The sequence below is a fragment of the Maylandia zebra genome, linkage group LG18 (genome assembly GCF_041146795.1).
Source record: "Maylandia zebra isolate NMK-2024a linkage group LG18, Mzebra_GT3a, whole genome shotgun sequence".
Taxonomy (NCBI): Eukaryota; Metazoa; Chordata; class Actinopteri; order Cichliformes; family Cichlidae; genus Maylandia; species Maylandia zebra.
The window spans coordinates 3,936,032-3,948,144 of record NC_135184.1 but is presented as its reverse complement, the minus strand read 5'-3'; the positions used below and the strand labels follow the sequence as shown (position 1 = coordinate 3,948,144).

At 40.1% G+C, this 12,113-nt stretch overlaps 1 protein-coding gene across 1 annotated transcript in view; it reads right to left on the bottom strand.

The window, feature by feature from the left end:
* myo10 (myosin X) overlaps window positions 1-12,113 on the bottom strand; it is a 124,524-nt gene that overhangs the window by 22,381 nt on the left and 90,030 nt on the right. The window contains exons 18-19 of the mRNA XM_004569454.4: window positions 11,290-11,398; window positions 10,186-10,266 (exon numbers count right to left, since the gene is read on the bottom strand). Of these exons, the coding sequence (XP_004569511.2) occupies window positions 10,186-10,266; window positions 11,290-11,398 (190 nt within the window). The remainder of the gene's footprint in view (window positions 1-10,185; window positions 10,267-11,289; window positions 11,399-12,113) is intronic.

Genomic DNA, 12,113 nt, shown 5'->3' with positions numbered 1-12,113 from the left:
GATTGAATGGCGCCCTTTTTACTGCCACTGGTTGCAGAGTGCACCTTATTAGCATAATTTTCATTTGCATACGGCCAGGCTGTGGAGGTACAAAGCCAAGCGGTGTCGGGAAGCTGCCCTCTGCCTCCTGGCTTTCTTTGGCCCCACTATCGCTTCCTCTTTTTGCTCAGCTTTTGGCTGCTTCTGGGATGTCAAATACAGCTTTGTCTGGATGCTCCTCTGTCTTGTTCTTCTTCGGCTGTCTGGCCAGCTTCAATCTGTCTGTTTTCTTTGATTTTTAAGAAGTTCCAATATGTTTCCACTGGCATTTTTTCTTTTTTTCTTTCTTTATCAGAAAGAAGGTCAGAGAGAGACTTTCCTACTTTCTTCATCACTTTTTCTGTTTTAGAAAGATTCATTTTTTCCTTTGTAGTCAGTATTTTTAGTGCTGAATGTAAGCAAACAGCTGGAAAGCAGAGGAGATAATAGATCAGGTGAAATTATATCCCTACAGAGGAAAATACACCAGGCTCTCACACAGCTTTTGGTATTACACAAAATCACGTGAAAGCATTTGACACATGAATATAGCCTTTAGGTCTCACAAAATAGGGCAAGTGTCTGGACATTTTCACATAAACAAATTATGTTTGGTATAATTGTTTGGAAAATTCTCCCATTTTTCCCTCTCTGAAGCCAGGAGCCAAATGTTTTTATTACTAAATCAACTTTAATACATGGCCATCCCTTGTATATGAGGCTGGTCTCATCCCAGTCTGAGGCTGGCTGTTACGCCTTAGATTTAACAAAGGGGAAATGTACCTAATTTCACTTGGATATAAAATAAATCATTCACTAAACATCAAATTTTTTGAGAAGGCTGCCAAGTTATAAGGATACATGTTTTGGGGAGAGTTACCAAGAATCTAACAATCCATCAGCCCAGAACAACAAAAGTGACATGAATCAGCTATCAGGGGAAGGCGAAGCATCCCAAGCCTCCACAGGTGCATGACAACAAAAGCCTGAAGGGTCGATTCAGTAACTTTCTCAGCCCAACTTTCCAGCTAAAAGATCCCAAACTCGGAGCATTCAGCTGGACAAAAGGAGTCGTGGTAGTCGGCTCCCGAGGGGGTTGGGAACTGGCGGGGGTTAAAAAAGCAAACAAGGAAAAACAACCAAACTCAGGATGAGCTGTCCATCCTTCAGTCCCAGTGACAATGTCCAGAGAGCCGCATTTCATCATAACCAGCGACTGCTCCATCATTTTTTTAATAGTCCTCAGGATAAGTGCAGTAAAAGTCACAAAACCACTATGTGGCTAAGATATGGATATTTGAAGCTGAAACAGAACGCACAGCAGAAACATGAAAACAAAATCAAAAGAATTTGCAGCTGTGCTGAAGCCTGAGATGTCAAAATGTCCTTTCTCGCCTTCATGAACTACAATTGTTTCTTTTTAAAAAATAAAATCTAATTAATGACAGAATGAGATCTGACGTTTACTTTGATAGAACAAAGGAACCGTTACCTACTGGCTCATAGTTAAAGCTTAGTGTTTAAAAGGTTCATCTCTATAAACAGACACAAATGAACATGCAGAATATGATGTTAGAAGCTTCTGGCTTCCATTTGTTTTCCTGATAAGATAAGATAACGTTTATTAGTCCCACGCGTGGGAAATTAGTTTTGTTACAGCAGTGGACAGTGCAAAGGTGCAACACTGGAATAAGATATCAATAAGATACTGTACACAATAGAATAGAATAAAATACAATACTATATACAATCGAATAAAATAGTACAAAATAGAATACAAATGCTATATACAATATGAGAATAATACAACGATGTACCCAGGTTCTGTTGGTAGGTGCAGGTACACAGGTACAGTGTCTGCAATGGTTCCATTGAGCTGAAATTATAAATCGTAAATGTTTGGTGAGCCCAGGGTGTAAGTCAGGTGGATACCTGATGGGACCCAGAGTGAGAAAAGGTTTGTTGTTAATCCAAGTTTGTTTTTAGGTAATAAATTAAACTCTCATTTTGACAAAATGTTGGGTTTCTAGAATATTTATGAAAAAAAAAGGAAGAACCTCTTAAAGTATGGCTGTAATACATGTTTAACTGTGTTGCTCTGATATAAAGCTGCAGTTCATTGGCCACAGGCAGCAGTAATTGAATGATGAACATCATTACTCAGAAAGTATAAAAATAGGACAGAGAAAGACTGACTGCTGTTACAGTATTTGCTGTAGTCTGCACTTCAAAGTCCAGATTCTTCGGATTAAACAGCAAATTTGACTAAATCTAAACCAAAGCCTTCTAACAGCTTATTTTGTCCAATATAAAGTCCACAATCCAAAAGCATTCAATGTACAGTGGCTTTAAAGCAAGCAATCCAAATGTATTTGAAGCCTTTCCATCTTTGCAAGGATCAACATTCCTGCTCTACTGAGAGGAATGATGGCGTCAAGAGCCCCAAAACCTCTCTTTGTCAGAAGGCTCTTTTCCTGTGAGCATCCAGGTCCGCCTGTGGGAGCCAGCTGGATTATCACTCACTGCTCAGTGGGGGCTCCTCCAAAGAGTTTTCGGGGAATCCCCGGAACAATGTTTTCACTCACAGGTGGACATAAATCCAGCCTAAATCCCTGACCCTGCTGGACTTAGAGTTAAAGCACTTTGAAGAAGGATTGTTGTGGGTTTGCATTTCTTGGTTATATCAACGGCACAAAAAAAGGTAATGCAACTGAAATGAAACTAATAAAACAACTTTTCCACTAGTGGCTCATCTTTGACAAATCCTCTTTTGGAAAATATCTGTGCTGATTTGAACAACACTTCTTAGCCCTCTCTCATGTGAATATCAGTTTTAATGAACCCTGAACCTGAGATCCACCAAATAGGTCTGAGCTGTATAAGAGCCCTGATATACTTCAAAAAAAGAGAAACCATCAATAAACCAGTAAAAAAATGTGTAGCCTGATGCAGAAGACATTTCAATTATCAGTTAATCCATCAATTAGTTCACTGGGTGAGTGCCCGGTCAATGCATCGTCTGAAAGCAGCGTTTAAAGGCCAAAATCTCATGGTGAGATCATTTGTTTGGTCTAAAATCCAAAAGGACTCAGTCTCCAATGATATGATTATAACAAAAGCAGCAAATGCTCACATATAAAATATTGTAAGTAAGCAAAGGATTATGCACTAAATCCTACGACTTGACACATTAAGTAACACCACACAAGAGAAAACATCTATAAAGTGACGTCCCACCTTAGTGTCTTTAGAAAATGTCAATTGTGTAGAAAAGGCAAACTAAAGAGTCAACTAGTCAGAGTCACGCTACAAGTGCATTCTTAGCAAACACACAGTCGTTTTCCTCTTCATTATTCTGCCATTAACTAAATCAAACCTTACCATTGTTTTGTCCTTGAACATTGATTCTAACAATCATCACGCACTCAAAAAGCAAAGGCTTTCACTCTTCCCTCTTACCTCTCCAGTGTCGCTTCCCCTCAAAATGCACTGTGCATCACTCAGGGACTAACAGCCTTCATGTCCAATTAATGAGACGACAAACAGAAAACATCAGAAGGGCGATGTGTTCCTCCAGTGCACGGCTTTATGAAGTTACAGAGGAATAACGACACTGATGGGAATAATTCCGGCATTTAAATGAATTAAGGAATGCATGCTTGCATCTTTTTCTGGACAGAGTCGTAACTAATATGCTCACAGATACTTGGACTACAGAAGAACACAGATCAGCCTAAACAGATTCACATGTTTGTACCCAAACTTTAGAAATGTATAGATTGATTCTAATTGCTGCTGCACCCCACTGCCTGATTAGGTTAAGTCTGTAGTTGAAGCACTAAAAACAAGTTTAGACATTAAAATACAAGAATTGAACCCATGTGTCCCTGGATATTATAATATATTTGTCTGCAAAAAGTGGAAATGAAATCTGCCTGAAAAGCCTGAGACCTGCTTTGTGCATCTGTCATGTAGCCACACACACACCAATGCATCGCCCCTCATACCACAGCACTAAAACCCACCGCTTGACATTTAATCCCCATGCAACAAGCAAGTACTTGAACGCACCACTTCCCATTCAAAGCCTGCATCAGGGTCTCACCTTGCATCGTAGCTCCTCCACGCCACAATCTTTCAGGGTTTTTCAGATTAAAGACAATTGACAGAAAACTTCCCAAAGCTGCTGTCCGTCTCCCCGTCTCTCTCCTCAGACACACACATGCACACTCTGCCAACACAGACTCTAACAAAGGCTTTCAATCCCCACAACTCCACTCCCCCCTTTTTTTCTGTGTGAGTGGAGAGAGGGAGGGCCACGGTTGCCATGGTGATGCATCTCCTGCTGAGGCTAATTTGTGCGGGCCACTTGTCGGGCCTGACGGAGTGTGTGTGTGTGTGTGTGTGTGTGTGTGTGTGTGTGTGTGTGTGTGTGTGTGTGTGTGTGTGTGTGAAGGGGAGAGAGTGAGGGAGAGAGAGCAGGCTGTTTACTTTCAAACATGGTGGTGACTTTTGTGTCCGCTCAGCACTGAGATGCTGCCTCAGACTGGATCCTTGGTACGACCCAAAGGCACTGCAGTGTTTCAATTATGATAAACTTCACATCTAATCATGGTGTGTTTCTAATTTCTGCTCCTCTCGTCACACAATCCACACTGTAACATTGTAACAAACCATGATAAATGTTCCTTCAGGTGTTTATGCATTTCTTTTAAGCTGGAATGGTTCAGTTTTTTAATTACCTTAATTTTTCAGACCCAGAAGTTGCCACTTCAGTAAAGCTCATTAGATGCCTGCACACATTCTGTAACTCCAAATCTAGGAGTAACAATGTTTTCCTCTGGCATAAATGGAAACATAGCAAAAAGACAAGCTTTTTTCTCTTCATTATCCCTCCATTAACCAAACCAAACCGTATTACTGCTTTGCCCTCAAACATTAATTATAATAATCATCACGTACTCACAGCGCAAAGACTTGCAGGCTTTTCTGTGAACTTGGGGTCTTTAAGCCTTCAAGCCCAATTAATGAGATGACAAACAGGAAACAGAGTGGCGGTGTGTTCATCCAGTGCATGTCTTTATGAAAATACAGAGGATTAACACCTTTTTTTTTGGGATACCCATTTTTCTACAGAATGGAAACATTAAAGGCCACAGTCTGTGGTTTAAACTGATTACTACCAGTAATTACAAGATGTTCAATATACACGTACACATACAGGAGTGTGTGGAGTGAAATTTGTCAAAGAAACACGCGATGTGCAGTCAACACAGGTCAGGCTTGATGAAAACAAGAACTAAAATCAATAGATTGTGATCAGCTTCAACTGTTATTACTGTCACTGTCACAGAGAGTGCAGACACACAGATACTATAAAGCTGGCTGCAGAGAGGGGCGGGGATGCTGTGGTAACGGTCGACTGCATTTGATGAGTGAGGATGATGAGGGTGACAGCTTTTTATGAATTTGAGGTGATGCAGCTCACAGACAAAAAATGGAATATGTCTGTGAAAGCTGGAATCTGAACACGATCCTTTTATCCAACAGAAATCCTTCTGTCATCTAATAGGCAGTGAGGGTGTCACAAAAAGGACCCCACCCACCAAAAATAGTGGCTGGTCTGGTGTATTCAGGGAAAACAGTTTTATATGTTAGCTCTGCTGCGTGTGACTGCATTGCACTTTTAAATAAAATTCTGTGTCCACGTTTCAGGCTTTAACATTTTGAACAGGGTGATGTTGTGTTTTGCTGCAAACTGAATTGAAGATTTGTTGCTTTGCATTGCTTACGCTAGTTGCACTAAGACTGGGGGAAATACATCCAATTAAATTAAGTTTTCACAGTTGCTAGTCTGTCAGTTCACCAGCAACACTGACAAAGTCTTCAAACGGTTCATGCAGAGATGCAAATGTTACAATTTCTGTTTGAAAAAGGGAAGTAATGTTGACACCATATCTTCATTGGGGTCACATTTCCTCATTTTACTATAGATAACTTGTAGATCTGCGTGCTGCGCCTGCTCTGGACCAGTCTGTGGTGGCACGGTGCCAGTGTTTCCATTTAACATACTGGCTGTTGGACTCAAACACAGAGCATCAAGTGTTAAAGAACCTTAAGATTATGTCTATTTGAAAATGTCCAGCATATGCAAATGCATTTTATATGCTGATATCGCTCCTCGTTGTATTCAGAGCCAACGGTCCCTTCCATTATGCATTCAGTCTATATATTGATATTTCCACAGACTCCACTCACCATCTGCAGGAGTCCCATTGACCATGCAGATCTATTCAACAAACCATTACATCACTGCAGCCAAAAAAGCTCTTAGTTTACAGCTAGACTTATAGGAAGTTCCTGAAAATCTTCCTGAAAGTCCTAAATGTTGAAACAGGGAGGGAATGTCTTGCAGCAAGAGCAATTTATTATTTAATTGCTTTTTTGTAGAATGAGGTTTTCACTTTCAGATGTTTGAGACTTTTACCGCTGCTCATATGAACACACTCACTGCATCCCTCCACCTCTCCCCCACCGCCCTCTGACACCTGCTCTGAGTCAAACGGCAGATGACAGGGACGCCTCTCGAGGGCTTTTTAGGGGCCACGTGCCGTGGTGCTCTGACCCCTGTATCCCCCTGGGGAGCGGCTGATCCTCTCTCCAACTCGTTTCCCCACTACATTAAGCTCCACTCAGGAGTCATCACCCAGCCTTGTTTAACATTCGATCAGAAGAGGAGTCCAGACGTTCGTGTTTCGCCTCATAAAAACACGCCGGCTGTCCAGCTGGACTCCCAGCGGACAGTCAAGATACTCCGTCTGTGCTTCTTACCGCTGCATCTTTGTGTATAATATAACCTTAAAAGCTTTTCATGAGAACATCGTGTAGTGTGTTTTTTGGTATAAGCAACAAAGAGATCTGTGATTTGTTCATTTGTTTAACAGTGTGGTCTTAAATTGGTGGGTTTTTCACTCTATGCTACAATTTTGTCCTGCTGTTTTCTATAACAAATATAATGTCTCTCAATATACAGTCAAAAAAGTACAACGTTACTGCTTCCATTAGTTTCCACGATCTTCTGAGCAAATTCATCCCAAGGTCAGACTCTGCAAGCTTAGTGTGCAAAGATAGAGGTGAACATACCATAAAACCTCTGGAACAATTTCCTTCAGACAGATGAGACCAAGGTGAAGATGTTCGCCCTTCCATTATGCACAGTGGCACGTTTGGTGAAAACCAAACCCTACGTATCAGCACAAACTCTCATAGAGATCAGTCACAGCACAGACTCAACCTGAGTGAAATACTGTGGTGCAACCTGAGCTGTGCATGAATGAAAGCACAGAAGAAGAGTGGGCCAAAATTACTCCACAGGGATGTGAGAGACTGATAAAAGTCATAACGCTGCTTCAGGTGGTTCAACAAACTACTGAATGAAGGGGTGTGATTAGCTTTTTACTTCCTGGTTTAAAAATCTCAAATATCTCAGATTACATTAAGTAAAGATTAAATAAAAAAGAAAACATTTTTATTTAGTTTATAGATTATAGGTTTTATTCCAGTTACACTCACTACAGTTTTCCAAGGAAAAATATAAAAATGCATCTTAACTCTCATAGCAGCAACCATCTCATATGTACTGCTGATGCACAAAGAACAGACAAACTCTCTTTGAACACACAACACACACACACACACACACACACACACACACACACACACACACACACACACACACACAGAAACAGAAGCGCCCACTGTGTGTGTGTGAATCAGACGACTTCCAGAAACGACAGAGGCACTTTCATACACAGAAATGTTCACGGTGACGGTGCAGATGCACCACATCTGCGTCACAAACCTCCGAGTATCCACGTCCAACTTCGCCACAGCTTCCCAGCAGAGAAATAAAGGCTCAGCAACATAAAGCGAATAGTGTCACTTTAAATACCACAGCTGTGCCATAAATCTCAGAACTGATATCAGTTGGATTTGTCAGCAATGAAACAGGACCCACTTCAGAAAACAGGGAGAATGTGTATGTGTGTGTTGATGCAACTTCCCACAGATTCCCTGAAAGTCTTTTCTTCTTTTTCAGTAAAAATCCAATCATACCTCGACCATCTTTTAATGGCTTCCTGACCTTTCAACTCTGTGAAAGTCTTACTCTCAGACTTTTTTCTACTTCTATTTTTTCCCATTTTCTTTTAAAAGCCATTGTAAGATAATGATGAAAGAAAGACAAAGTGTGGCTGAGAAGCAGATACTTTCTATATTTAAGGACGTTTTTGTTTTTTTTAGACTAATAGTCAAAGCGATATTTAGAGATATCTGTGAATAAGAGCACTGGTAGTATAAAGAATCCCTATTAAATTAAACACATAATATATAATACTGTAAAATGTTACACTTTCCTCATAAATGAACTAAAAACAGTTTCAAATGCTTATGACCTCTGAGCATCACTGGTGACCTTGTGGTTAGAGAAATAATGTTAATTAACATAACAATTAACGTCTGCCAGACAGTCGAGTAGCAGAGGCAAATTCTCGGGCAGCAAATGATCACTGGCATCAACAATCAATGAGAGTATTTCAAATTCAGCTTGACACATTCAACATTTGCAGTGACGTTAACGAGGCAGCGAGGCATCCAGACAGATATTGATGATATCCATCAATACACGAGCACCCTGGGAAATTTGGCCAATTTCAAACCATTTTCTATAAACCACAGCCTGCAGATAAACATGCAGCAGGTATGAGCTAGAAATAAATACGCCGCAAAAAGACAGAATAAAAGAGGCAGCTGCTGAGAGTATGTGTGAGAAAACTGACAACCAAGCAAACAAAACGACAATCCAATGTCATGCTCCATTTTCAGGTTCCAGCTTCAGCTCAGCTCTGCTTCTGAAAAGCTGAGAGCTTCTCTGCTGCACTGAGCAAGTATCTACGACTATACTGGGTCATTTTGACTGATTCGTATTTTAAAGCAAGCCGATCATTTAATATTACATAACTACACTGTTTTAGAACCATGTAGTTACAAGCTCTGAACCAAAACTGTATAAAAATACATTATACCTTTGTTGTGGCTCATAATTAACTCTCACTGTGCACACAAAAAACAAAAAAAAACAAAAAAGCTGACGATGTAAAATAAAATCCATCGAGACAGCTGCTGGAAAACACAGGTTAAGTAGTTCTACACAAACCAAATAGTTCCCTGTTTCTTCTTCAGCTCTTTGATCCATTTACAAAACCAAATGAGTAAATATGTTTGAAAAAAATGTGTTTTAGAAGTTATTTTTGCTACATATGTTTCTATTCAGACTCTAAGCTAGCCTTGATTATTTTGGCTAATTGGCTTTTATAAGGACGCACAATTTTAGTGGAAGTCAGATGATGGGAACTCACCAAAAAATCTGTTTTAATAAAATAAACACAAGATCACAGAAATATATGCTTCAAGCTGGGAAATGAAAACAGACTTATATGAATTCATATTCACATTTTTTACATCCAAGACGGCTTCTTGGTTGTCAGCCAGCAAGTTGTAACTTAGGTAAGGTGCATCAACCTGGTGATGGTCAGCTCAGAGCATAATGGAGAGTTTGGATTCATGGTCTGCAAACCGTTCCTGTAGGCTAACATTCCCAGGGTCCCTAATGGTAACACATGCCATGCTGATGCTGACTCTATTTTTCTCAACCCTCTTTGTTTTTGCTCACATGGGCTATTGTATTTTCTATTGTGTTGTTTTCTATTTCCTCCAATCCTTAAATCAAAGAAACCAAAAGCCAAACACAACCATGCAAAGAATTTGAAAATATTTCATATGAACAACTGAAATCACTCATTTAACATTATTAAAAACAATATGCAGTAGATTTGGTTGATCCTTAGTTGGCAGAGATACTTAGTCCCACTAGTCCCAGTATATCATTTGTGTACATTAACCCTGCATTTTCCACTTCTCCTGCCTGTTGCTAAGCAACTGGAGGTGAAAGGTCACCAGAAGGGCCATACACTGTTCATTCCTGTCTGCAGTTCGTTGGTGGGGGAGGATTGTTTGATTATTAAATGACAGTCCCACACAGACTTCCCCACGGCCCAACATCTAGAATGTGTGCTCAAGGCAAAGCTGTGTGTGTTCGTGAGCACTCACCTTGTGTGTATTTGGTTTGATGCACCGGATAAAATATGGGTTGGAAGTGCTGAGCGTGGCCATCAAGGAGTGCAAAGAGTCCTGTAAGAAAATAAATGGGTGTAAACACTTTAGTTACTGCCACTATTACAGCCGTCTGAGCACAGAGAGCGTCAGACACTATAGACAGAGATGCTCCTGCTCCACTATTTTCCAGCCTGCTTTGAGGATGCAGGCACAGTTGGTACCCTTACTGAGTGAGCTCCACAACCAGCAGGGTACACGAATACAGGACGAAGCCCTGCGTTTGCCGTCTGATGATGAAATTTATGTCACTTTGACCTTTTTTTAACTTGTAATCTTTACAAACATTTACAACAGGTCCAGTACTAAAGGTGTGTGAACATGTGCAGAAGCTACCGTGACATCCAACAGAAGCACTCGGAGATAACGACTCTCTATACATTTCATTCAGTCCTTATAGTATTATTACAACTTGTACAACATTGCTGCTACAACCACTGTTTCTGTTACTATGTCAGCTCAAACTCTTATTGCTGTAATAACCACAGACTGCAATTTCCTGGTCTGTAAAGAGAAGCCTATGAGAAAGTACCTTTCTAATGGCCAGCAGGGGGAGACTCCTTGGCTGCAAAATAAATCTTTGTATAGGATTCTATGCAAAAATGACCCTACTTTTAAATTGATTTATTATCATAGCGTCTCCTTCTTTTAATTACTGTCACAACCATTATTTCTCCAAGTCACATGTTTTTGCTTTATCTGGAAAAACTACTTTACTCAAGCACTCTCTATTACTTTCAAAGTAGTCGCTGCTGCTACCACAACAACTGCACATTATTTAATAGGTATTAGTTAACAAATGTTTCTGCTGTTGCTCCTAATGCAATTCTTCCTATTATCACTCTTTCTTTTACTGCCTCTCTTACTAAGATTTGTGCCCCTGTAGCAAAACTCCCACTGCTGCTAATAAATAGCTTTTGGTGGTTTCTACACACCTGTGCAACTTTCCCAAAAACAGATCAATCAGCTGCAGCATTCAGCACTGCTAGAGAACAATTCAGGAAGACTTTAAAGTAAACACACTTTTTATTTGCGACTTACCTTAAACTGGGTGCTGACTGTGGGCCGTCTGTGTTTGATGCTGCTCTTCAGAGTGTCCTGTTTGTTCCGGCTCAGGACGTGTTCAAACAGATCGTAGACAAAGTCCAACCTGACAAATAGAAGCAAATAGTGTGATGTGGAATTTGCAGTGCAAATGCAAAAATGAAATAAACTGACAATAGTGTTGTTATGTAAAAGTCTAATTTAATACTATTGATGACCCTCTTTATGTGGGACTGAATAGCATTTTTATAGCTTCGCCTCCGTCCCAGATTTTAAGTGGTTCTGCAGAACAAGTGCTTTTCTAAAGTTTAGCTTTTTCCCAGTATATATGAAAGGAAGGGTTTTTATTCAGGAAGGTCAGCCTGTCTGATGCGATACACAAAAACAAATCACAAAAAGTCTCTAGCTTTACAGATTTTGTTGAATGTGATGGGAAATGAAGCCGCTGTTTATTCTGAGAAATAAAGTTTTTGCCTTTTTTGCTAGAGTTATTTTTCAATTTCACACAGGGGGAAATATGATATCTGCTAAACGTGTCAGATGTGGCTCAGAAATGTCATTTAATCTCTAAATACAGAAGCTGATATAACAGTGAAATAAACTCAGACATTCAGTCTCTGCATTGTTGACATGTCTCACTTTCTCCCACACAAACGGTGTTTGCCCCACATTTAGCTGGCTGGGATCTGGTCACCCTAGTTAATACTTACAGTGCCAGCCCCAACAAAGTGAAGGTTAAATAAAAGTCAGTTCTGATCAATCAATTTGAAAAATCACATTTTTGTCCAATTTCTAGTTTTCAGTTTTTGATTATTGGTGTG